Source organism: Symphalangus syndactylus, chromosome 20, assembly GCF_028878055.3.
Source record: "Symphalangus syndactylus isolate Jambi chromosome 20, NHGRI_mSymSyn1-v2.1_pri, whole genome shotgun sequence".
NCBI classification, from domain to species: Eukaryota; Metazoa; Chordata; class Mammalia; order Primates; family Hylobatidae; genus Symphalangus; species Symphalangus syndactylus.
In genome coordinates, this window is record NC_072442.2 from 26,762,723 (window position 1) to 26,788,567 (window position 25,845).

The 25,845-nt window shown below is 57.6% G+C and overlaps 3 protein-coding genes across 3 annotated transcripts in view; 2 read left to right on the plus strand and 1 right to left on the minus strand.

Moving 5' to 3' along the window:
- LOC129469891 (uncharacterized) overlaps window positions 1–5,242 on the minus strand; it is a 78,562-nt gene extending 73,320 nt beyond the window's left edge. Inside the window, 4 exon segments of the mRNA XM_063628664.1 lie at window positions 2,289–2,341; window positions 3,120–3,215; window positions 3,532–3,606; window positions 5,133–5,242. The gene's annotated coding sequence lies outside the window, so the exon portion shown is untranslated.
- Window positions 1,023–5,884, plus strand: LOC129469624 (epsin-3-like). The gene is given in 12 exon segments (XM_063628395.1): window positions 1,023–1,035; window positions 1,154–1,325; window positions 1,488–1,594; window positions 1,745–1,900; window positions 2,270–2,388; window positions 3,325–3,412; window positions 3,870–4,051; window positions 4,053–4,140; window positions 4,307–4,411; window positions 4,542–4,599; window positions 4,601–4,770; window positions 4,920–5,884. Coding segments are annotated over 12 exon segments (1,590 nt in total). The 3' UTR covers window positions 5,252–5,884.
- Window positions 5,885–10,257: 4,373 nt separating this feature from the next.
- Window positions 10,258–18,494, plus strand: LOC129469625 (spermatogenesis-associated protein 20-like). Its single transcript, XM_063628681.1, is given in 18 exon segments — window positions 10,258–10,408; window positions 10,858–10,905; window positions 11,000–11,104; window positions 11,421–11,591; window positions 11,692–11,756; window positions 11,948–12,102; window positions 12,181–12,324; window positions 12,424–12,625; window positions 13,123–13,253; window positions 13,346–13,450; window positions 13,672–13,746; window positions 13,843–14,052; window positions 14,131–14,323; window positions 14,643–14,811; window positions 15,099–15,310; window positions 16,907–17,106; window positions 17,874–17,954; window positions 18,134–18,494. Coding segments are annotated over 18 exon segments (2,514 nt in total). The 5' UTR covers window positions 10,258–10,331; the 3' UTR covers window positions 18,305–18,494.
- The last annotated feature ends 7,351 nt before the right edge of the window (window positions 18,495–25,845 follow it).

A 25,845-nucleotide genomic window follows, 5' to 3' on the forward strand; every position in this document is an offset into this window, starting at 1 on the left:
AGGCTAGAGTGCAGTGGCATAATCACAGCTCACTGCAGCCTCGACCTCCCAGACTCAGGTGATCTTCCCTCCTCAGCCTCCTGAGTAGCCGGCACTACAGGTGCACACCACAACACCTGGCTTTTTTTTTTTTTTCTTTTTTTTGAGATGGAGTCTTGCTCTGTTGCCCAGGCTGGAGTGCAGTGGCATGATCTAAGCTCACTGCAACCTCTGCCTCCCAGGTTCAAGCAATTCTCTTGCTGCAGGCACCTGAGTAGCTGGGATTACAGGCATGTGCCACCACGCCCAGCTAATTTTTGTATTTTTAGTAGAGATGGAGTTTCACCATGTTGACCAGGTTGGTCTTGAACTCCTGACCTCAGGTGATCCACTGCCTCGGCCTCCCAAAGTGCTGGGATTATAGGCGCGAGCGACCGCACCCGGCCCATAATTTCTTGCAATTTTTGTAGAGATGGGGTTTCACCATGTTGCCCAGGCTGGTCTCAAAATCCCGGGGATGGGCTAGAGAGTGCCTGGGAGCCCCTCGGCCTTGACTCAGGCTCTGTCACCCAAAGCCCCAGTCCTGTGCCCAAGGACAGCACAAGACCCACTATCTCTGTCGGTTTGTCGCAGGCAGGGACTGCCTCCCTGCCTCCAGTCCTCTCCACTGGGCCCGGTAAGGGTGGCGAGTGTACAATTAGGGGCACATGCTGTGTCTTGGGGCGCCTGCTACCACCTCATGGTGGAGTGGGCGAGTGTGCTCAGACATATTCCTAGGAGACACTGGGATATGCTGCCCGCCCCCGCCCACCAGCTATCCTTTTGGGGAGACAAGGACGGGCCCCCGATATCGTCATCTTTGCCATTACCTCTGTGGATCCAGGAAGACCAGGCAGGAAGCAGCTGGGCCAAACACAGGAGGGCCTGAGGAACTCTCAGAGGATTCAGAAGCAAAAGATCGTCTTCCTGATCTTCAAACTGCATTTCAGATGCAGGCAGGGAGAAGGCCATGCCCACCCTGCTGACTGAGGGGCAAACGGCCCATGCACACTGAGGGTGGGCATTTGTCTCTCCATCCCCATGACCCAGGCAGGCCTATACTGCCCTTCCGGTCCCAAGGTGGGAGTACAGGGCCAAGTTTACCCCTCTCTTCCTCCGCAGCCTGTCCCCCCAGCCTCCCACAGGGACGAGGACCTGCAGCTGCAGCTGTCTCTGCGCCTGGGCCAGCAGGAGCACGAGAAGGTGCTCCCTGTCCCGCCGATGGTGGACCACAGCCCCTGTACCATTGGCCATGGGGGAGCCATCACCCCGCCAGGACCTCACCTCCTGCAGAAGGCACAGAAAGAGTTAGGAACATGAGCAGCCCAGGCTGGAATCTGGGGACCTGTGCACCCGAGGCTGGAGTCGAGAGAGTGCAGGGTGGGAGGCAGCTGAGAGGTTAGGAGCAGCAGGGCCACCGGGTACAGTGGGACGAGCCTGTTAGTGTCCTGAAGCACCTCCACCAGCAGCAGCAGCAGCACCGGCAGCCCAGCCGGCTCCGCCCACTACCTTCTCGTGCTCCTGCCGGCCCAGGCGGAGAGCCAGCTGCAGCTGCAGGTCCTCGTCCCTGTGGGAGGCTGGGGGGACAGGCTGCGGAGGAAGAGAGGGGTAAACTTGGCCCTGTACTCCCACCTTGGGACCGGAAGGGCAGTATAGGCCTGCCTGGGTCATGGGGATGGAGAGACAAATGCCCACCCTCAGTGTGCATGGGCCGTTTGCCCCTCAGTCAGCAGGGTGGGCATGGCCTTCTCCCTGCCTGCATCTGAAATGCAGTTTGAAGATCAGGAAGACGATCTTTTGCTTCTGAATCCTCTGAGAGTTCCTCAGGCCCTCCTGTGTTTGGCCCAGCTGCTTCCTGCCTGGTCTTCCTGGATCCACAGAGGTAATGGCAAAGATGACGATATCGGGGGCCCGTCCTTGTCTCCCCAAAAGGATAGCTGGTGGGCGGGGGCGGGCAGCATACCCCAGTGTCTCCTAGGAATATGTCTGAGCACACTCACCCACTCCACCATGAGGTGGTAGCAGGCGCCCCAAGGACACAGCATGTGCCCCTAATTGTACGCCCGCCACCCTTACCGGGCCCAGTGGAGAGGACTGGAGGCAGGGAGGCAGTCCCTGCCCGCGACAAACCGACAGAGATAGTGGGTCTTGTGCTGTCCTTGGGCACAGGACTGGGGCTTTGGGTGACAGAGCCTGAGTCAAGGCCGAGGGGCTCCCAGGCACTCTCTAGCCCATCCCCTCCCCACCACAGCGGGGCTGCGTGGCCTCACCTTCTCTGCCTCCTCACGGCTCATGGCTAGGGCCAGCTGCAGCTGCAATTCCTCTGAGAGAGAAGAGAGAAAGGAGGAGGAGAAGCTAAAAACCAGCCAGGTAAGGAGTGGGCTGGGGTGCGTGGGAGGGACAGGGCCTAAGAGACGGACTGAGTATTTGTAAAGAGAGAGCAGAGCAGTGCTTGGCATATAGTAAGCACTGGCGTGTTTATTAAATGAAATACGGGTGGGGGTGTAGCAGCCCTAGTCCCACATTGCATGGGCTGGTGACTGAGTTAAAAGCAAAGTGGGATGCAAAAGGCTCCTGATCAGAGACCCCCGGGTTTGGGTTCTGGATTTGCTGCCACTTACTCACTCTATGACTCGGGGCATGTCACTGTCATGGCCTCAGTTTCCGCTTCTGCACAGGTGCGCTTATTGGATAGTTCCAGCTCTGACATGCTAGGATTATATGATACTGTCGATCAAGACTAGGGTGGGCCCAAGCACATGGTGCTGAAAACACCTCGGGCTCACGGACATATTTTCTCCGCATGGGGAGTGGGCAGCTGCTGAGTGCAAGGCTGCCCTCCAAAGCTGTCCATGCCACGCCCGGGTGCTGTGGTCTCCTTTCCGTCCACGTTCACTGTGGCCAGTTTCTCTTGGACACTGACCTAGGGAGGTAGGCTGGTTGAAAAACATCTGCCTTTGGCCTTCCTGCCCCTTTCTGCTGGCCTGGATTCTATCCCAGCTCTGCCTCTCCCTGGCTGTGTGACTTCAGGCAAACCCATTCCACCCTCTGTGCACTGGCTGGCTCATCCATAAAATGGGTACATCGCCTGCCCTACCTACCTCACAGGGTTGTTATGAAAATCAGGTACTCCGTGGATGAAGAAACATGATAAACTGTAAAGCACTGTGCAGAGGTGAGGAATCATGAATAGGTATCTGTGGAATGAATAAAGAGAATGAGCTGGCATTAGCCTGACAGGTCAGGGCCTGCCCTCCCTCCAGGCCCCACCCACTTCTGAGCCCCGGCTGCCTCTCCCCTCCACAGTCCTCCATCCTGGACTTGGCTGACATCTTCGGACCTGCCCTGGCCCCGCCCTCCACACACTGCTCTGCTGACCCATGGGACATCCCAGGTGGGCATGCAGGGCTGCAAGAGACTTCCAGGCTGGCCCGAGAGCCCCCTCCTTCCCAGCCACTTGCTGGGCCAAGCATCTCCCCCCAACATCTGAGTGTCACTGGGCAAGTCACTCACCACCTTGAGCCTCCACCGCCTGTGGGACAGGCTTTCGTAATGAGGGCTACGGAGAATGTCTGAAGGGCCCAGCTCCTAGGAAACACAGCAAATGTTCTCTCGCTGCACTCACTTGCTCAGCACGCCTGGGAAGGTGGCCTGAGTTGCCCACACCTGCAGGTCCCAGCTCCTGGGGTCACTTGCCAAATAGGGGCTCCAGCCTGCTGGGTGGTCCTGAGGCTGCAGCCCATCTGTGACATGGATCTTCTGCCTCCCAACTTGGGCTGGGTAACTGGGAAGGGCCCTGGGCGAGGGATAAGGGTGGGCCTGGGATCACGTCTATGCTGTTCCCATTTCAGGTTTTAGGCCGAACACAGAGGCCAGTGGCTCCTCCTGGGGGCCTTCTGCAGACCCCTGGTCTCCGATCCCCTCAGGAACCGTCCTGTCCCGGAGCCAGCCCTGGGATCTGACTCCCATGCTCTCCTCCTCTGAGCCCTGGGGCAGGACCCCAGTGCTGCCTGCTGGGCCCCCCACCACAGACCCCGGGGGCACCGAACTCCCCCCACCACAAACTCCCCAGCACTGGGGCTGACCCTTGGGGAGCCTCCCTGGAGACCTCCGACACACCTGGTAAGAAGAGGGCCAGAGAGTGTGAGTGAGGGGCTGGGGGACTTCCAGGCAGGGCCAAGCGGCAGCAAATACTGTCTGTGTTAGGAAGGCAGCTTCTCTGGAAAGGGGTCAGACCAACACCTGCCCTTTTTGTCAACCCATCTCCTCTTCCTCTCTCTCTTCCCAGGTGGTGCCTCCGCCTTTGACCCATTTGCCAAACCTCCAGAATCCACAGAGACCAAGGAGGGGCTGGAGCAGGCCCTGCCCTCTGGGAAGCCCAGCAGCCCTGCGGGTGAGCAGGGCAAGGGGATGGTGAGGCTCTGGGGAACGAGGGGCCCACCCCGGGCAGCCTCTGTCCTCTTCCTCCCACGTCGGGCGCCAATCCCTTTCCCCACCAATGAGCTCTAGCATTTCTATTCCAGAGCCGGACCTGTTTGGAGACCCCAGTCCCAGTTCCAAGCAAAATGGCACGAAGGAGCCATGCCCTGGACCTGGGTATACTAGGGGAAGCACTAACTCAGCCAAGCAAAGAGGCCCGAGCTTGCCGGACTCCCGAGTCCTTCCTGGGCCCCTCGGCTTCTTCCTTGGTCAACCTTGACTCGTCGGTCAAGGCACCCCAGACTGCAAAAACCCGGAACCCCTTCCTGACAGGTAAGACATCCCCTTGTCCCTCAACCCTGGGGCTCCTGCTTTCAGAGCCTAGCCTCGGCCGGAGGAGCCCACTCTCCTTCCCAACTTCCAAGACCTCCCGGCGTAGGGCTCTGAACCCCGGGTCACTCAAAGCCACTCTCGTTCTGCAGGTCTCAGCGCTCCGTCCCCCACCAACCCGTTTGGCGCGGGCGAGCCGGGCAGGCCGACGCTAAACCAGATGCGCACCGGGTCGCCGGCGCTGGGCCTGGCAGGCGGGCCTGTGGGGGCGCCCCTGGGCTCCATGACCTACAGCGCCTCTCTGCCCCTCCCGCTCAGCAGCGTGCCAGCCGGCTTGACCCTCCCCGCCTCGGTTAGCGTCTTACCGCAGGCCGGAGCCTTCGCACCGCCCCCCGCTGGCCTGCCGCAGCCGCTGCTGCCCACGCCGAGCTCAGCCGGGCCGCGGCCCCCGCCGCCGCAGACCGGCACCAACCCCTTCCTCTGAGCCCCGCCCCGTCCCAGGCCGGCCTGCGCCTGCGCGAGGCGCCCCGCGGCCCCGGTCTGCGCCTGCGCCGGGCGCCCCTGGGCCCCGCCTCCGGACCCGGGGCTGGACGGGGCGCCGGTGCTAGTGGATCGCTGAGCCAGTGGCGGCTGGGATCCCGCGGCGGCTCCGGAAGCTGGACGCGGACCACAGCCCGGGAGCTAGAAACTGAACGCCCGGATAATAAAGACTGGAACCCTCGTTCTCAGCTCTCACCAAGTGGACTTTTTGCGGGGTGTGGCGGCCGGCTCTCGACCACAGCGTGGATCACCGGCTGTCTAGGAAACTGCAGCTGCACAACGTGGGGTGCAAAACTGCCCCGCTTCCTTTACAGCTCCTCTCAACCCTCACCTCCATCCCCCGTCACCCAGGCACCTTCGCTTCCAGACGCTCCCAGGCTGTCACTCAGTTCGGTCATTTCATTCATTTATCGCACAGTCGCACTGGGGTTGAGCTAACAGCAAGAAACAATAGGCCTTTGTTCCTATTTATTAGGTACTGCTTATGTGCTAAGCAGATCAGTTTATTTAATGCTTGCAACGACTGTCTGAGGTAGACAATATTGTTAATTCCGTTCAGGACCCCGGCTACATAATCTGTGGGGCTTAATACAAAATAAAAATGTAGGGGCTCCTTGTACAAAATCGTGTGAAGAATTTCAAAACAGGGACAACAGAGCATGAAACCAAGCGCAAAGCCCACTGCAGTGCGATTGCACAGGTCTCTCACCTTGCAGCCGGCACTACTCCCATTTTTCAGGCAAGGAAACCGTGGCTCAGAGAGGTTAAATGGCATGCTCAAAGTCACAAAGCTGGCATGGGGCGGGGCTGGAACTCAGAGTCAGACAGTCTGGCTCCAAGGCCTGGAGCTCCCAGGCTGGGCCCCAGATTTAATTCAGCAAATACTGACTGACTGCTGTGGACAAAGTGCTGGGCTCACCTTGGAGGGATCCAACCTCCAGGAGCTCCAGCGCAGCAGGGTAGACAAGCCAGGGGCACGTGATGCGGCTGTGGCAGGAGCCAAGTGCAGGAGCTCCCAGGCTCCTTTGTTTTACTGAGTCACCTTAAATGTAACTCTGCCCTCTCCCTTGCTTCGCCAAGGCTGGCGAGAAACTCAGTCTTAGCCACACAGGAGGAATTGGACCCCTTCTGGGGGTTTATGTGGAGTCTGGGAAACCAAGGGTGGGGTGAGGCCTGGTACTCAATCCAGGAGGGGCCCCTATGACCACCCTCGCCTCTTTTTCTTCTCAATGCTCCCTGATCACTGGACCACTGGACGCTGATGTGTCCTCGGTGCTTGGGGTCTGGCTCTGCAGGAAGCCTGCAGCCAGCCCCCATCCCCCTTTCAGGGACAAATGGCCTTCCACCAAAGTCGGTGAGTGGAGGGGCACAATGCCACTCCCCTTCCTGAGGTGGGGGTAGGGGAAGGGAGTCCCACAATGGCAGTTACAAACAGGATGGACAAGAACACCTGCTCAGGAGTCAGACTGACAGGGTTCAAAGGTTCTGCTCCAAGGTTTGACCCTAACAAGAATCACTTAGTAATAAGTGGTTATGCTCTGTGACCTTGAGTAAATTACTTACCCTCTCCATGTCTCTGTGCCCGCGTTTCCTCACTTGTCAAATGGGATCAGAAGTTTCTTCCTCATGAGGTTACTATGTGGATGTCCCCAGGCCAGCGTCCATTCAGCTCAGAGTCCACCCTCTTCAGAGACTGACCATGAGGCACGAACCCGTCATGCCTTTCACTCCTGGTTTTGCCAGGCAATACCCAGAGTCCAGCACCCATCTATTAATATCTTCTGCTACACCCAAACCCGGGATGTTCCATCCTTCTTGGCCCCTGACCCACCCTTTGTGGCCCTGCCACCCAGGCTCTCTTCTTCTAAACTGGATCCCCCTGAGGACTCCCAAGGGGAGCTGTTTTGTCTCCCACAAAGAAGTTGGCAGCCTTGCTTCCTGCCTCCCTCCTTACAAGACCCCTCCTGCTAGGAGGTTGGTGCCATAGGTCATTCTATCTCCTCCCTGCCTGGGGCTGCCACTCCACCTCATTTTTGGGATGCTTCGGTCTTGGCTCATGGTCTTCTCATCCAGCTCTTACCTCAATTTCAAGTCGCTCCATTATCCAAGGACCTTACAGCCCCTTGACCTCTCAGTGACCCTCACCATGGTCACACTTGGAGGTTTGTCATCACCCCAAATTCCTCTACATTCAAGGCAGGGCTCCAGCTCTCTGAGCTTAACCTCGTTCCTTCTAGCCAGAACATGTTCTTTGGAGCACCCGCTGGACCCTCCGGCTAGCCAACCCTCCCAACAACCCGCCACACCCCACATTCTCAGAGTCACCCAGGACCACCATCTCTTCTATCCTTGATGGCGTCCACCACTTTCTCTCAAACGAATCCTTCCCATCGAAATGTGTCTTAATTAGCTCCATCCATCCTGACAGTGTCTTCCCATCTTTGCCCTCATGTCAAGCACCCATCATCTCTCTCTGTTTCCCCTCCCTTTCCTCTTCCTCCTCAGCCGACTCGGCGACTTCTGCTCTCAGCCTGACTTCACTAGAACGACGCCCACTAAGCACACCAATGGCCTCCATGTTGCTGAAGCCAGTGGACATTTTTCTGTCCCAGCCAGGCTGGCCCCTAAGGAGTCTGACATGTAGGCACTCTGTCCTTCATCTCTGGGGTGCTGTCCTTTGCACCCTGGCTGCTCCCCTTCTGTGTCTTTCTTTTTCTTTCTTTCTTTTTTTTTTTTTTTGAGACGGAGTTTCGCTCTTGTTGCCCAGGCTGGAGTGCAATCGTGAAATCTCGGCTCACCGCAACCTCCGCCTCCTGGGTTCAAGCGATTCTCCTGCTTCAGCCTCCCGAGTAGCAAGGATTACAGGCATGTGCCACCGTGCCCAGCTAATTTTGTATTTTTAGTAGAGATGGGGGTTTCTCCATGTTGGTCAGGTTGGCCTCAAACCCCTGACCTCAGGTGATCCACCCTCCTCGGCCTCCCAAAGTGCTGGGATTACAGGCGTAAGCCACCACACCCGGCCTCCGTGTCTTTCACAGGCTCACTCAAGCCTGGACCTGAGCCCTCTTCTCTGCTCCGCTGCATAGTCTCCCTGGATCAGCTCCACACCCACATGGTCTCAACAGTCAAGATCCCCAATCCTCTCTCCCGAAGCCTCTCCTCTGTCCTCCAAGCAGTGTCATCTCTGTCTCCCTGTGCACATCTCAAACCCGCAGGTCCAACAATGAACCCCATGAGTTGTCCCCCCACCCCCACCCCATGCCCTCTCTTGAGGGAACGGCCCCACCTTGCAAGTCACCCTGGACACCGCCTTCTTTGTTGCTGCCAATCCTGACGACGTTTCCTCCTTGACCGACCTCCAGCCCATCCCCTTTTCTGCATCTCCGCTCCCCCATCTCCCCCCTGGGTGCTGCTATAGCCTCCTATCTGCCCCTGCTTTCACTCTTGCCGCTTTCCAGTTCATTCTCCACTGGGAAGCTGGTGGGATCTTTCCAAAACGCAGATCCAACCAGGTCACCCTCCTGACTAAAGCCTTTCAATAGCTTGCTTCTTCTCTCATCAAAAATCCCCTTCTCTGGCCAGGCACGGTGGCTCACAATTGTAATCCCAGCACTTGGGAGGCTGAGGCAGATGGATCACTTGAGGTCAGGAGTTTGAGACCAGCCTAGGCAACATGGCGAAACCCCGTCTCTACTAAAAATGCAAAACTTAGCTGGGCGTGGTGGCATGCGCCTGTAGTCCCAGCTACTTGGAAGACTGAGGCACAAGAATCGCTTGCACCTAGGAGGTGGAGGTTGCAGAGAGCCAAGATCCACTGCACTCCAGCCTGGGCGACAGAGCGAGACTCCGTCTAAAAAAAAATTGGGTCGGGCATGGCGGCTCATGCCTGTAATCCCAGCACTTTGGGAGGCCGAGGCAGATGGATCACCTGAGGTCAGGAGTTCGAGACCAGCCTTGAACCCAGGATGCGGAGGTTGCAGTGAGCCGAGATCACACCACTGCACTCCAGCCTGGGTGACAGAGCGAGACTCTGTCTCAAAAAATAAAAATCCCCTTCTCACAGTTCACGAGTCTCTCCAAGATCTTGCCTCTGCCCTCATCTACTCCCTGTCTTCCCTCTTTCTGCAGTTGCTCAGCCCTGACTCACTGACAAGCCACGGGGCCTTTGCACAAACTGTGCCTCTGCCTCCTTCCCCAGCAGTCCCCCTGAGCACCCTCCAGGTTCCTTCCTCTCGTCCTCCATGGCTTCACAAATGTGATTTCCTCAGGGAAGCCTTCATCCTCTGCCCCCTCCACCAGATCAGGTCACTTGTTACGTTATGCCCTCACGGACTTGTCACGTGGGTGTTTATCGGTATGGCTGTCGAATCTGCCGCTCTCAACAGACTGTGAGCCATGTGAGGGCAGGAGCCTTGTTTCTCTCTGCCCACCATTGTATACTCAGTGCCTTGCAGAGTGACAGGCAGCAGGCACTTAATAAATATTGGCTGAATGTAGCCAGTGAGGCCATGTGTAACCTATGAGACATAAAATGGGCTCATCAATATTATTTAAGGAAGGCTTCCTGGAGTGGGTAGGATTTGAGTAGGACCTTGAGACCAGGAGGCTGCAAAAAGCAAAGCTTGTTAGCTGGTGGACCTGGCCAAGGTACGCCTTCGCCTTGGATCTCATTTCTCATTTGTAAAATGGGCAGGGGTTGGACAAAATGAGCCGAAGCTCTGGCATCCCATGGCCCTAGCATCCCCCAGCCCTAGATCCCACAACTCTCCCTATTCCCTTCAGAAGGGCTGTCCTCCGCAGGCAGGGGCAGAGCCCAATTTTATGCACAGAATGGGTCCTCCCAAGGCCGGGGTGCCGATCTGCAATTCCGCGCTCCGCCGCAGGGCGACGCTCGGATACCAGCCACACTGTCCCAAGTCTGGGCGAAGACCCGCCCGCGGCTCCGTAGGTGCCCGGCCCGCCCCTCGCAGCCTCCTGCCCTCCCTTCCTGTCGTTAGCGGCCGGGCCCACGGCCCCGAGCAGCCATGCTGGGCGCGCGGGCCTGGTTGGGCCGCGTCCTTCTGCTGCCCCGCGCCAGTGCAGGCCTCGCCGCAAGCCGCAGGTACAGGCGGGCAAGCGGGCCCCTAGGGCACTCCCTGCGCTTGCCTGCGGGCCCAGTGGAGGGTCTTCCGGACACCGGTCCCCAGTGCCAGTCTGGACCACCCCTGCATGCCTGGCCCTTCCCCAACCCCACCTCTGGTCTGCTCCTGAGACCTGGCCCTGGCAGTAAGGCCCTCCTCCCCTCCCCTCCCCTCCCCTCCCCTCCCCTCCTCATCCCTTCCCTCCTCTCCCCTTCCTTCCAGTGCAGTGCCAGCTCCTCAGGGACTGTTCTGACACCGCTTCCAGGAAGCCTTCCTTGCACCCCAGTGCTGGATGCTGGGTCAAGGGCCTTTCTCCAATAGTAGCCTGTGCCCTGTCACAGTCCTTTATTGCTGCATGGACCTTTCGTTATTTAGGTCTGCCTGCAGTCCCACTTCCAGGCTGAACTCCCTGAGGTCTCTGATTCCCTAGGTGTCCTGGGGTCTGGCCCGGGACCTGGCCACACAGGAGTCCCAGCAGGTGGGCGTTGAGCGAGGGAGTCCCCATGTCTGGTTTCCTCCGTTTGTCCCTCACCTGGTCCAGTACCAGACCCTACTGATCTTGGCCTGTCCAGCCACCAACAGCGGGCTGCCTTCCAGTGGGGCCACACCCAGGCCTGCCAGAGAGATGCCTCCAAGCAGCTGCTCCAGGAAGGGCCCGGGGAGGGGCCTGGGGAGGGGTAAGAATGGAGCCCCAAGAACCATTCTGCCCATTGTGACCCGCCCTGACCTCATAGCCATCCTTCCCACCGCCAGGCCCAGGAGGTTGGGGGAGACTAACCTGGCAAGGAGCCCCCATTGAGCCACCTCTCCTCACCCCCCAAAAAACATAAGGGGGAACACAAAGGCCACAGTCTCCCCCATGGTTCAGAAAGGTGGGTTGGACTGGGAGCAGGGGTCCTACTGGGGTGCTGAGTGGAATGGGGCAGGTGCTGGGGGGCCTGGGAGAAGGTGGGTGGAGGCCCCTGGCTTGCCTGACGCACCTGTCCTCACCAGGGGTAGCTCCTCCCGGGACAAGGACCGAAGTGCGACGGTCAGTAGTTCAGTGCCCATGCCTGCTGGAGGGAAGGGAAGCCATCCTTCATCTACACCCCAGAGGGTCCCCAACCGCCTGATCCACGAGAAGTCACCATACCTCCTACAACATGCCTACAATCCTGTGGACTGGTGAGCACCTCTCCTGGGGCCCTGCCTGGAATTGCTGGGGTCCTGGGCCCCTCCCAGACCCTCTGGGCTACTGAGTGATGCCCCACCCTGCTGGGTCTAGGTACCCCTGGGGACAGGAAGCCTTCGACAAGGCCAGGAAAGAAAACAAGCCAATTTTCCTCTCAGGTAATGCTCCCACCTTCCCTGATATGGGAGTGTGGGCAGGGAGTGGCAGTAGATGGGAGAGGGTCCTCTTGGCTTGGCGGGTCTTCCAGGAGACTAGAGGCCAGGACGTCTTCCATGCAGCCAGGGCTACTTGGCCAGCCTCCCTCTGACCCATTGCTGGCCCCCTGACCTCTCCCCATGGCCCTGTTCAGTCGGGTACTCTACCTGCCACTGGTGCCACATGATGGAAAAGGAGTCCTTCCAGAATGAGGAGATTGGCCGCCTGCTCAATGAGGACTTTGTGAGCGTGAAGGTGGACCGTGAGGAGCGGCCTGACGTGGACAAGGTGTACATGACGTTTGTGCAGGTGAGCAGCCCTCCTCGGGAGTGTATGCGCCACGTGGGCTCAGGGCATCTCCCTTCACCCTTGCCCTCTCTCCACCAGGCCACCAGCAGTGGCGGGGGCTGGCCCATGAATGTGTGGCTGACTCCCAACCTGCAGCCCTTTCTCGGAGGCACCTATTTCCCTCCTGAGGATGGCTTGACCTGAGTTGGCTTCCGCACAGTGTTGCTGAGAATACGAGAACAGGTGGGTGTGCCTTGGGGAGCTGGGGGACCAGGGTGGGGGACTAGGAAACAAGAGCCCCTCCCCCTAGCTGACCTCCAGGTGTGCCCCCACCTCCCACAGTGGAAACAGAACAAGAACACCCTGCTAGAAAGCAGCCAGCGTGTCACCACCGCCCTGCTGGCCCGATCAGAGATCAGTGTGGGTGACCGCCAGCTGCCGCCCTCTGCCGCCACCATGAACAATCGCTGCTTCCGGCAGCTGGACGAGGGCTATGATGAGGAATACGGTGGCTTCGCTGAGGCCCCCAAGCTTCCCACGCCGGGTCAGTGCCCCATGCCTGCCTTAGCCCAGGTTTTGGCCTGCTGATTCCTATGCTGGTCAGGGACCTACTGGCTCCTGGCCTCACCCGTAGCTTCCTGTCCTCCTGACTGGCAGTGACCTCCTTGCCCCTAGCCTGTCGGTAGCTATCGGTGAAGACCCGACTGCTGGTGTCAGCAGTGACCCTCTCATCTTAACCTAGATGATGACCTTCTGTCCCCTGACTTGGTCAGTGACCCAGTGACCCTGACTTGGCTAATGACATTCTGGGCTCTGGGGGGACAAGTAACTTACTGGTCCTCTGTGAGCCAATGATAATCTGACCTCTGGCTTAGGCTATTACCTTCTGTCCTGTGGGTTGACTGTTGACCTCACAGCCTGTCCAGAGACTGCCTGTTGAGTGAACTCCCAGCCTCTGCCTGGCCCAAGGCCTCCTGACCACCCCGATCTCTGTCCCCACTTTCCCATTCTCTCACCCGCATGTTTCTGGTGCCCCCACAGTGATCCTGAGCTTTCTGTTCTCCTACTGGCTCAGCCATCGACTGACTCAGGATGGCTCTCGGGCCCAGCAGATGGCCTTGCATACCCTGAAAATGATGGCTAACGGGGGCATCCGGGACCACGTGGGGCAGGTGACGGGCACTGGGTATTCCCTGGAGGGGCAGCAGGGAGCTGTGGGGTGGGGCAGAGGCTGGGACTGGCCTCCAGCTTTGTATCCGCACAGGGCTTTCACCACTACTCCACAGACTGCCAGTGGCACGTCCCTCACTTTGAGAAGATGCTCTATGATCAGGCACAGCTCGCTGTGGCCTATTCGCAGGCCTTCCAGGTGACCCCTGACCCCAGCCCAGAGAACAGGCATCTCACTCTGGCTGCCCCTCCCAAGGCCTTCCTGGTGACTGTGGCTCCTCTTAATCTGAATCCCCTGTTCCCTCCCATGTACCCACTACCCAGGCTTCCCTCCCCCACCTGCCTCAGAGAATGTTGCCGCCTTCCACCTGGGCCTCCCCAGTGACCTCTGTTCACAGTCTCCTTTCTTCCCTTTCTTAGATCTCTGGTGATGAGTTCTACTCTGACGTGGCCAAAGGCATCCTGCAGTACGTGGCTCGGAGCCTGAGCCACCGGGTGTGTGTCCATGGTGGCAGGTGGGCCTGGCTGTGGGAGGGGTTGGGGCTCCACTGCCCTGTGGGCCGGGGCCAGCCAACTCTCCCCTCCCCACAGTCCGGAGGCTTCTATAGCGCAGAAGATGCAGACTCGCCCCCAGAGCGGGGCATGCAGCCCAAAGAGGGCGCCTACTATGTGTGGACGGTCAAAGAGGTTCAGCAGCTCCTCCCGGAGCCTGTGCTAGGTGCCACCGAGCCGCTGACCTCAGGCCAGCTCCTCATGAAGCACTACGGCCTCACAGAGGCTGGTAACATCAGCCCCAGTCAGGTGAGGACTTCTGGGGTCACCTGACAGGCCCTGGTGCCTGCCAGGCGTGAGCTCGCAATCAAAGGCCATTCTCCTCAGGACCCCAAGGGGGAGCTGCAGGGTCAGAATGTGCTGACCATCCGGTACTCGCTGGAGCTGACTGCTGCCCGCTTTGGCTTGGATGTGGAGGCCGTGAGGACCTTGCTCAATACAGGGCTGGAGAAGCTCTTCCAGGCCCGGAAGCATCGGCCCAAGCCGTACCTGGACAACAAGATGCTGGCTGCCTGGAATGGTGGGGCAGCACATCTGAGACCGAGCCTGTCTGTAGGATCCCCCTTTACAAAGCCCCTGTCTGTCCAGCACCTGCTAAATGCTCACTCTCCCTTTATTAGCGTTATTATTCTCAGTTGACAAAAGAGGCTTAAGGAGCTTAGTAACCCGCCCAAGGTCACACACAAGGGCTGGGAACCCCGCCATGTCTGGTCCTGGAGCCCAAGATCTTAGGGATCACCCACGGCTCCAGGGAGGAGTTGGGGCCTGAGGTGATGGGGTGGACATGCCTGGAGGGTCCTGGCCAGCGTCTAACCACTACTTGTCTCTCCTGGCTCCAGGCTTGATGGTGTCAGGCTATGCTGTGACTGGGGCTGTCCTGGGCCAAGACAGGCTGATCAACTATGCCACCAATGGTGCCAAGTTCCTGAAGCGGCACATGTTTGATGTGGCCAGTGGCCGCCTGATACGGACCTGCTACACCGGCTCTGGGGGGACTGTGGAGCACAGGTTGGGGGCTGGGTAGACCAGGAGGGCTCATCTCCCCACGCGTCCCCAGCCTACCTCTGCCCTACTTCTCCCCTCCACGTGGACTCCAGTCCTGGCTCTTTCAGGTGCTTGCTGTGAGTTTGTAGCCTCCGTGGGCCCATTTACTCATCTGGGAAGTGGGCTGATGGCACCTGCCCAAGAGGGTTCATCTGGAGGGTTAAGTGAACAAATGCATGAAAGGGCCTCCTCTGGGAAAGCCCTCTCTCCTGGGGCTCTCCCCAGCCCCTCCCCTAATGCCTGTCCCCCAGCAACCCACCCTGCTGGGGCTTCCTGGAGGACTACGCCTTCGTGATGCGGGGCCTGCTGGACCTGTATGAGGCCTCACAGGAGAGTGCATGGCTCGAGTGGGCTCTGCGGCTGCAGGATGCACAGGACAAGCTCTTTTGGGACTCCCAGGGTGGCGGCTACTTCTGCAGTGAGGCTGAGCTGGGGGCTGGCCTGCCCCTGCCTCTGAAGGACGGTCAGTGGGGGTGCAGGGCTAGTCTGGGGTCCTGGGAGGTGTAAGTGCAGCGTGGGTGAAGAGCTGGTGTGGGCAGGAGCCCTCCTGGCTTTGTGTCTCTGCTACTTATTAATGGTGTGATTTTTGGCTGCTGTAATATTTCTGAATCTCAATTTCCTTTTTTTTAAATAGAGACAGAGTCTTGCTATGTTGCCCAGGCTGACCTTGAACTCCTGGGCTCAAGTGATCCTCTCACCTCGGCTTCCTGAAGTGCTGAGATTATAGGCGTGAACCATTATGCTCAGCGTGTTTTGTTTCCTTCCTTTCTTTTCTTTTTCTTTTTCTTTTCTCTTTCTTTCTTTCTTTCTTTTTTTCTTTCTTTCTTTCTTTCTTTCTTTCTTTCTTTCTTTCTTTCTTCCTTCTTTCTTTCTTTCTTTCTTTCTTTCTTTCTTTCTCTCTTTCTCTCTTTCTTTCTCTCTTTCTCTTTCCTTCCTTTCTTTTCTCTCTTTCTTTCTCTTTTTTTTTTTTTTGAGAAAGGGTCTCACTGTCACCCAGGCTGGAATGCAGTGGCATGATCTTGGCTCACAGCAACCTCCGCCTCCAGGGCTGTATCAGTTCTCCCACCTCAGCCTCCTGAGTAGCTAGGACTATAGGCATGCACCACCATGCCTGGCTAATTTTTTGTAGAGATGGGATTTCTCCATGTTGCCCAGGCTGGTCTCAAACTACTGGGCTCAAGTGATCTGCCCAACTCGGCCTCCCAAAGTGCTGGGATTACAGGTGAGAGCCACCATGCCTGGCCTGTTTCTTAATAAGTAAAATGGAGCTAACATTGGTACTACCTTACAGGGTTGATGTAAAGATGAATTTAGCTGTTCTGTAAACATGCTTAGCACAGTAACTGACACCCATGGATTCAGATATTGACCAAGGCTCACTTGGTCCCTGCCCTCATGAAGCTTACAGTATGGTAGGGGAGACAGCGAATATGCGGTAATAATGTAAAAACACATGCACAAATGTGTAGTTAAAATTGTGGTGAATGCCATGAAGAAGTAAGACGCTCTATGTGTACCTGCTCCCTATCACCCATGTGCCTTGTCTGTGGTTAAAGGTTTCTTTCCCGAAACTCAGATTTTAGCTCCTCAAAGATCAGGACTTTCTGCCAGTGTTGTATCCCCAGGGTCTAGTGGGGTTCTGGCACATTGTAAGTGCTTAATAAATGTTAACTGAGTGAATGAAAGGGCCTTGGGAGAGAACCACAGAGGAGGCCCAACTCAGCCTAGGGAGAGATTAGAGGACACATGTGACAGGTGTCATTTAACCAAGGCCTGGAGGGAAAGGGGCCATGTGGCCATGGAGAAGCTGTGGAGAGAGTTCAGGCATAGGGAGCAGCGCATGACAGGCCTGGAGCGGGCAGCCTATATCCTGGAGGACAGGCAGGGCCTGCGTGTTCCAGGAGGGCACCAAGGAGAATGCTGAGGCCGGCCGGGGCGGGATGGGCGGGGCCTTTTCTCTGTCCCATCCCCCAAGTGGCCCTGGATGCAGTCCTAGGCAGGGTCCTGGGACTCAGTAACCCGCCCTTACCCCTACCCCCTGCCTCCCTGTGTGCTGCAGACCAGGATGGCGCAGAGCCCAGCGCCAATTCTGTGTCAGCCCACAACCTGCTCCGGCTCCATGGCTTCACGGGCTACAAGGACTGGATGGACAAGTGTGTGTGCCTATTGACCGCCTTCTCCGAGCGCATGCGCCGTGTCCCGGTGGCATTGCCCGAGATGGTCCGTGCCCTCTCAGCCCAGCAGCAGACCCTCAAGCAGGTGGGGGGTGAGGGCATCTGGGCTGGGACCTCGGGTGGGAGGGAAGCTGGGGCTGCGATGGCAGATGGGAACAGGGGGTGGGGTTCCTGGGCTGTCCCCAGAGCTCAGGTCTGTGTGTGTGCAGGCGCGTGGAGGCATCTGTCAGACAGGGAGGCAGAAGTTAACATGAGTCCGTGGTGGCTGATGAAGTGTTTCTCTGTACGTCGTGGTGTCAGTGTAATTGCTTCTGTCCGTACTGTGTTATTGGTGTGTGTGTACTTCTGGGTGTGTGTGACCCTGGAGGTGTGTGTCTATGCACCTACCTTTGAGGGGGATGCTGGTGAGTGTTCGTCGTGTGTGTTTGTCTGTCTGCATGTGGATGCCCCATCTGCAGGTTTGCCTCTGTGTCTGCCTGCATGCGTGTGTGTCTGGTGTTTGCGTGTGTGGTATCTGCCTCTGTGTGGGCATCTACTGTGTGTGTGTGTGTGACTACTCTGTGTCTGTCTGGATGGGTCTCTGTGTGCTCTGGGTCTTCTGGGTGTGTGTCTCCCCGTGTTTGTATCTGTAACATTGTGTATACGTATGACATTTCCACTTCGGTATTCTCGTGTGTGAGTGTGTGTGTGCTCCCACTTGCCAAGCATTAACTCATCCTGGCAGCTGAGATGAGTCCCTGTTCCTTCTTAGGGATATAGGGTGGGGCAGAGGGAGGATGGGGAAGCCCTGGTGGTCTAGGGCTCAGCCCTCCCTCCCCTGACACACCGGAGTGACCTTTCTATTCCGGTCAGATCGTGATCTGTGGAGACCGCCAGGCCAAGGACACCAAGGCTCTGGTGCGGTGCGTCCACTCTGTCTACATTCCTAACAAGGTACCCGTCCCTGTGAGCCCAACCTGCCACCTCCCCAGAGCTGCCCCCTCCCATCCTCAGCTCCTCAACATCTCCTTCCCCTCGGAATGTTGGGAAGAGGGAATTTCCCAGTGGGCCTTGCCAATGGGCAGGTGACCCCACCCCAGCAGGTGACTCTCCCTGCTCTGCTGCTGCCCTAGGTGCTGATTCTGGCTGATGGGGACCCCTTGAGCTTCCTGTCCCGCCAGCTGCCTTTCCTGAGTACCCTCCGACGGTTGGAAGACCAGGCCACTGCATATGTGTGTGAGAATCAAGCCTGCTCAATGCCCATCACTGATCCCTGTGACTTACGAAAACTGCTACATCCATGACTGCCCCAACCCCCTTGAGCTGGGGCAGAAGGTGAAGCATCCCAACCTACTAGAGACTCAGGCCCTGCAGGGCCCTATCGAACCTGTGGCCATCCCTGAGCACCCTGCCACCAGGTGACCTCGGCCATACTCACTGCCCCCCTTGGGCACCCACTCACCCTAGAATAAACTTAACAGTGTCCCGTGGGAACCTGAGGGCCTCAGCTTTGCTTATGAGGGAGGGGCTTCAGGCTTCAGCCCGGGAACCAGCAGCTCAGGGCCGCTTCCTCTGGCAGCCCCCACCTGACCCCTCTGCCTTCTCCCATTTCTCCTTCATCTTCCAGGGGTCAGCAGACTGCCCCTTTCCCTTCCATGGTCATTGTAGCCTGAATGAATTTAGTCCCCTGAACTGAGGTCAGGGGACTAAAACCAAGTAAAGATGCCCAGGGGTGGGCATGGGGGTGTGGACTGGCCCAGGAGGGAGAAAGCCCAATCCTTGCCCTCAGAAAGAGGTTAAGAAGGGAACCTGCCCTCCCCTCCCCATTGTCTCCTTGTGTTGAGCTGGAAAGGGGGCAGAGATGCTTTATATGAGCTTTTATATTTCACAGAATGGTGACTTTGCATATGCCCTGGTGCATTGTGGGAGCTGCTATTGTCACGACTAAGACATTTCTTTTGGGGTATCCATCTAGCCCCAGCCTCGAAAGGATGGAAGCAAGGCCTCCTTGCAGGAGGTCATGTTGTCCATTCGTCTGCTTTCATACAAGCTGGTCCAAAGAAAGAGTTCTCTTTCGTTTGGAACATCTGTTGGGTTGGAAGTCCTTCCCCAAATCTGAGTCCTTCTTGCTGCAGAGAAAGCCTTCCTGTGACCTCATCCTTTCCCCTAAATGTTGGGAAATGCTCCTGAGTCCTGTCCTTGACACATACATCTTCCCAGGCTCCAGAAACCCCATCTAGCTTCATTGGGTTGAGAGATGGGGACTGGGACACATGCTTTGGGAAGGGCAGGTGCAGAGTGATGGGGCTGACAGGGGGTGGGGGAAGCAGGGGGAGGAGCTGTCCCTCTGAGGCCTTTGGGAATTGGCTGAGCCAGGCATCCTCAGCCCCCCAGCTAAGCAACACAGAGAGCCAAAAGAGGCTACTGGAGACAAGAAGGCCTTCATGGGGCCACTGCTTGTGGGGGATGTCAGCAGTGGGGAGGAGTGAAGCAGGAAGGAACCGGGAGACTGGATGGAGTTGCTCCCTTCACACGGTCACACATAGCCACACATGGTCACTGGGGCCAGAGTCAGCTCTGTCTGGGCAGCCAGGCCCTCAGTGCAAGCCACCGGCCCATCTGGAGGGGATTAGTGCTCCGGCCAACAAGGTCAGCTGGCCCCTTCCTAGCTGGAGCCCACTCAACCTTGCCAGGAAGTCAGAGAGCTGGACAAGTGGAGCCCGGCCTGGGGAGGTGGAAGGGAGGGAGGATGGAGCATGGTGAAGCACAGGTGGCCTTTTTGGCAGCCCCAGCCCTGGCTTTGGAACAGGCTGGGCAGTGTGCCAAGCCCTCTTGCCACTGTTGTCCCATTGACCCTCATGAATGAGTTGTGAGGCAGGTACCTTCAGCCTCGTATGGATAAATATTCGAGGCCCATAGAGGGTAAGAGACCTGCCTGCGACCCCTCAGCACTTCTGGTTCTCTCTGGGGTCTTGAGGGTACAGTAAAGACCCCTAAGGCTTCCTCTTCTCGCAGGAGGTCCAGGCGCAGCTGTGGGGGAGGGTGCCCTTGGTGTCTTCTGTCCCTGCAGCCAGTCTGCTTTCTGCTCGGCAGCTCCTCTCTCCCTCCTGGGATGAGATGATGGGAGTCTGTAAATGGGTTGGGAAGAAGGAGTTACCTCCTTAAAGGGTTAGTTCTCCCAGGAGTGCTTGAATTTCTAAAGGGGGCAGGGTCCCACATAAATCTCACTCAGAAGCAGGATTGTAAGAGTTCCTGCAGCATCCTTTCCCCTTTTCTGGTCCCTCTTGAGTGTGCACCCGGTTCTACCAGCGGAACACCTGTGGGCCAGGGTCACTGGAGACAGGGCCATACTGTTTGGGCAGCCACTTAAGTAACTTCATCATTCTGAGCACCCCCCCTCCTTATCTGAAAGGTGGGGGGCCACCCACCCAGCTCTCAGGGCTGTTAAGGTGACTAAATGGGATAATCATCCCTGAGCAAAGGGTATCACAGATGGGAAGATTATCTTAGCTCCGCAGGGAGCCAGATGGGCTGCGAGGGAGGGGTAAAGGCAGGGCTGGAGGGGGCTGGAGGGGCTGGCTGAGCAGGGTATATATGGGGGGGGGTTCTTCCTCAAACCCACAAAAGCTCTTAGGCTTACTGTCTTTGTTAGGAAACTGAGGCCCAAAGAAAGGAATTTCTTGTCCCTTTGTTTCCCTTTCCCTGCCTGAGGTCATTCATTCACCTAACGACTTTGTGCGAGACACTAGACAAGGCCCTAGTGAGCAAAATGAACATAGCCCCTCTGGGAACACAGAGCCTAGATGGGGAGACGATCATTTCATTACTGCAAACACAAACATATAATCCCAGCCTGGGCTAAGTGCTGTGAAGTTCCAGACTTGTGTCTGGCTCGGTGCTGTATCCTAAGCACCTTGGCACTTAAGTGACATTGACATACTTGCTGGAAAGAAGGCCACTCTGAGGAGGTGATGTCAGAGCTGAGGCTTGGAGGGCTGGAGTTAAATAAAGATGGTTTCAGGTCTTCTTTGCCTTCCCTGTGGGTCCTGCCTCTGCCTCCTCTCTGGCACTCAGGCTAAGGGTAAGCATCTCCGACTGGCCATCAGCCCCAACATGCCGAGTACAGGGATCAGATCCTGTCTTGCATGGCCAGTCTCCCCTAGGTCCTGAACCCAGGGAAGTGCATGTGGATCTCAGTTTATCCAGATGGTGCGTTTGTGCCTGCCCTCCTTTAGGGAATGCTCTAGAACAGAGTTCAGTCCAGAGCCCAGGGGTGGCCGAGATGATGGATGAGGGTGTGGGGCCTGCTGACCACCAGGGGACCTGATCGTTGGGCTGGGCCAGCCTCTCTGCCCTCATTTTCCCCTCTGCAAAGAAGGGGTGACGAGTGTCCCTACTTCTAGCGCCAGCCCCAGGGCCTCTATCCTGGCGGGAAGGGCAGGCCGACCCGGCAGACTGCGGCCTCTGGGGAGGGAAGAAGGTGTCAGACGCGCGGAGCAACCATAAATAGCCCCCCTCTCCCAGAAGACGGCACGGGGTTCAAGACTCAGGCGCCGCATACTCAGAATGAGAGCAGAGACTCCCGCCAGGAAAAAAAGGCACTTAGGGGATCTGCTCATGAGCATGAAATGCAAATAAGCCCGCCCGGCCTCATTTGCACAACTCGGTGCATGGATTCGGCGAAAGGGCAACCAGGAAGACGACGGCGCAGCAGCCACTCTGCCACTTCCCCCATCCCCTCCCCCCATCGGCCGGGGCGGGAACTGAGACGACCCCAACCCTCTGCGGTGGCGGGAGGTGAGCAGGGGCTGCGTGGGTGGCGCAGCCTTAGGAGAGTGAACAACGCCCAGGGGTGATGGCCTCAGCAACGTGAGGGGTGGTGATGGAGGTCATCCCGCCCATCCCTCCGCCTCTCCGCAGTGGCGCAAGCGCCCCAAAATCTCCGGATAGGGAACTGACTGACCCACTAGGTTCTGCCGTGTCTACCTCTCGCAGATGTTGGGGAAGTGCTTCCCGGCGTCTAATCCTCGCTGTTCCCCCCTCCACCGGCGCCCAGCACACCCGCGGCGCTCCGCTCCCGGGTACCCACAGCTTTCTGGAGTGGCGCCGGCGGCAGGAGAGAGCTAGAGCCGACCGAGCCCCAGAACTCGGGGAGGTGGGCGGGGCAAGGGCCGGGGTCTGCGCGTGCGTGTGCGCGCGTGGAAAGCACAAACCCACGAGGGCCCGCTGCTGGTAGGGTGAAGGTGAGTGAAGTTGGAGTGAGGGATCCAGCTGTGGTGTGCGCCGCGCTCCTCGCAGCCGCTTTCGCTGGCTCGCTCCGCGTCTCGGCCAGAGGAGGAAGCAGTGGCGCCGGCGACAGCTACGGCAGCGGCAGCCACCGCGGCGGCTGCGGCGGCGGCATCTCCGCCTCCATTCCCGCCCGGGACTGCCCCCCACTGTCTCCCCGCCCCTCCCGGACAGTGAGCCCGCCGCGGGGCGGGGGAAGGAGCCGCCCCCACCCCCTCCAAGCCCACCCCTAAACAGATCCCTCCTCCCCTCCCCCTCCGCCTGGCGCGGATTCGGGACGATGCTGACCCCTTAGATCCGGTTCCAGCTGTGCCGCGGGAAGAGGGGGCGCCCCTCCCCGGACCCCCGCCCTCCGCCGCTGCCCCCGTTTTCGCTCGCCCTCTCGGGGCAGCTTCGCCGAAGGTAGCGCCGAATCCGGCAACCGGAGCCTGGGCGCGAAGCGAAGAAGCCGGAACAAAGTGAGGGGGAGCCGGCCGGCTGGCCCGGGGAGCCCTGGGGGCGCAGGGAAAGCGGGACTCGCGCCGGGCGGGGTTTCCCTGCTCCCCGGCGCCCCGCGGGCAGCATGCCCCTGCGGGCAGGGGGAGCTGGGCTGAACTGGCCCTCCTGGGGGCTCAGCTTGCGCCCTAGAGCCCCCCAGATGTCCCCCCGCCGGGGCCCCCGGGTTGCGTGAGGACACCTCCTCGGAGGGGCGCCGCTTGCCCCTCTCCGGACCGCCCGGGGCCCCGGCTGGCCAGAGGATGGACGAGGAGGAGGATGGAGCGGGCGCCGAGGAGTCGGGACAGCCCCGGAGCTTCATGCAGCTCAACGACCTGTCGGGGGCCGGGGGCCGGCCAGAGCCGGGGTCATTAGAAAAGGACCCGGGCAGCGCGGACTCCGAGGCGGAGGGGCTGCCGTACCCGGCGCTGGCCCCGGTGGTTTTCTTCTACTTGAGCCAGGACAGCCGCCCGCGGAGCTGGTGTCTCCGCACGGTCTGTAACCCATATCCTTCGGGGCACGATGGCCAGGCGCGGGGTCGGAAGGGGGACGGGCCGCATTGCCGAGGGTCGGGGGGGAAGAGGACCCACCGCCAGGTGAGTCGGAGAAGTGAGCCCGGAGGGTGGGCGGATGAGAGGGGGGCTGCCAGGGAGGGGAGGGGGCACCAGAGTGAGAGCAGAGACGCGAGCAGGTCTCGTCGGTAACCCGGGCTTACCCCACCTGCGTACACACACCTCAGTCCTCCTGGGTGGGGGGTGGGATCCAGGCCAGGAGAAGAGAGCTGTGCCCCGCTGGCTCGCAGCTGGACGCCCTCCAGATGTGGGCAGGGGAGGGTCGTCATCCTTCAGATGTGGGAAGCTTCGGGAGCCTGGGAGCTGCTGTACTCTGCCCGCGCCGGTTAGCTAGCTGGGTTTGGTTTCCGAGTTTGGTGGTGGTGGTGGGGGGGGGGGGGGGGGGGCGGTGGGGAGGAAGCTGCGGGGACGGAGGAGGGGGGACCGCAATTTCCTGGGCTTCCCTCCTTCCCCCGCCCCAAAGTTTGGGGCGGATTCTAGGGTCTGATTCCCCCCACCTGGTCCTTGAGGCTGAGATTTTTACTGACCCAGAGGGAGATGTTGAGGGGCGGGGACCAGGTCCTGGCCCACCTCGCCCCCCACCTAGCGGGTTGGAGGCACAACAAGGAGATTCCGGCGGCGGCTGATGTCAGGGGCGCAGAATGAGAACAAAATGTGGTGGAGGGGAGCTGTCTGCCCCGGGAGCTGGGAGTGGATCACTTTTCCGCTAGAGCCCAGTGCCGCGGGTGCCTCCTACCCGATCTCCATTCGATGCTGAGACAGGAGAATCACTTGAACCTGGGAGGGGGAGGTTGCAGTGAGCTGAGACCACACCAGTTGCACACCAGCCTGGGCGACAAGAGTGAAACTCTATCTCAAAAAAAAAGACATTTTGAACTGGTTAGCAACAACCTAAATGGGAAATTTTCCCGTGAGAACTTTGATTTCTGACGTATTTGGAAAAATCTGAAAATCTGTCTGTGTTGGACCAATGTTTTTACATGGCAACAATTCACCTGTTGGTGATCAGTGGTTGCCTCTTTTAGACAGCCTGTGCTCTCCAATTCAAGTTCTACAGTGTCTCTTCCGTACTTTTGTTTGCCTAGCCATCTCAGTCAGCTTTTGGATTTTCAAGACAAATCTATTAAGGCAAATCCACATTGACCTATAATGAATTTTTTTTAATTTCTACAATTTATTTGAATTCATTATCTGAGTCTCCAGTTTTTGCATAGTTTTTAGTTTTTAGAGCCTGCCTCCATTCAAAACATTTTCTCAGGGACCTACGTTGCAATTCACTCTTCGTTGGACAGGAGAGACCAATGATAAATCTACAGCTCCCACTGCCAAACCTCTTGCCGTTAGAAATTCAGAGAGTCTCCATCAGGAAAACAAGCCTGGTTCAGTTAAACCTACTCAAACTATTGGTAAGAAAACATTGCAATCAAAATAATGCTTTGCAGAATTAGGTCTTGTGCTTTAGATTAATTCATTTGTGTTTTGCTTTATGTGATTTTTTTTTTTTTTTTGAGATGGTGTCTTGCTCTGTTGCCCAGGCAGGAGTGCAGTAGCACGATTTCAGCTCAGTGCAACCTCTACCTCGTGGGTTCACACGATTCTCCTGCCTCAGCCTCCCGAGTAGCTGTGACTGCAGGCTAATTTTTTGTAGTTTTAGTAGAGACAGGGTTGGCCGGGTACCGTGGCTCACACCTGTAATCCCAGCATTTGGGAGACCGAGGCGGGCGGATCACAAGGTCAGGGGATGGAGGCCATCCTGGCTAACATGGTGAAACCCCATTCCTACTAAAAATACAAAAAAAATTTAGCCGGGCATGGTGGCGGGCACCTGTAGTCCCAGCTACTTGGGAGGCTGAGGCACGAGAATGGCATGAACCCGGGAGGCGGAGGTTGCAGCCGAGATTGCGCCACTGCACTCCAGCCTGGGCAACAGAGCAATACTCTGTCTCAAAAAAAATAAAAGTCAGTCAGTAAATTTAAACAGTAGAGACGAGGTTTCACTATGTTAGCCAGGATGATCTCCATCTTCTGACCTCATGATCTGCCCGCCTCAGCCTCTCAGAGTGCTGGGATTACAGGTGAGAGCCACCTCTCCTGGCCCCTATGTGATTAGTCTTTTGGAAATATTATTTGGCTTATTAGGTAGGTTATGAATCATGGTAAATTAGGGTTCTCCTATATTAAATGTAAAGTTTTGTGTTGAAGTAATAGTAAAAATTCTTTATCCAGAATCTTTGTGCCAAGTGTGCCTAGAAATTTGAATTGAAAAAAAAATTTTATAGAAGCATGATATGGTACCTAGTATAGATATCATATATAAGATCTTGAAGTGGGGTCCTCATGGTAACTTAGGGCAAGTTTTTCCACTAAACAAATCTGCCAGAAACTTACAAGAAAACTATTGGTTTTCACATTAGCTTTTAAGATTTTGGAATCACAACTATAAAGAGCTTTGGAACTAAGTTTTGTTTTGTTTTGTTTTTTGAGACGGAGTCTCACTCTGTTGCCCAGACTGG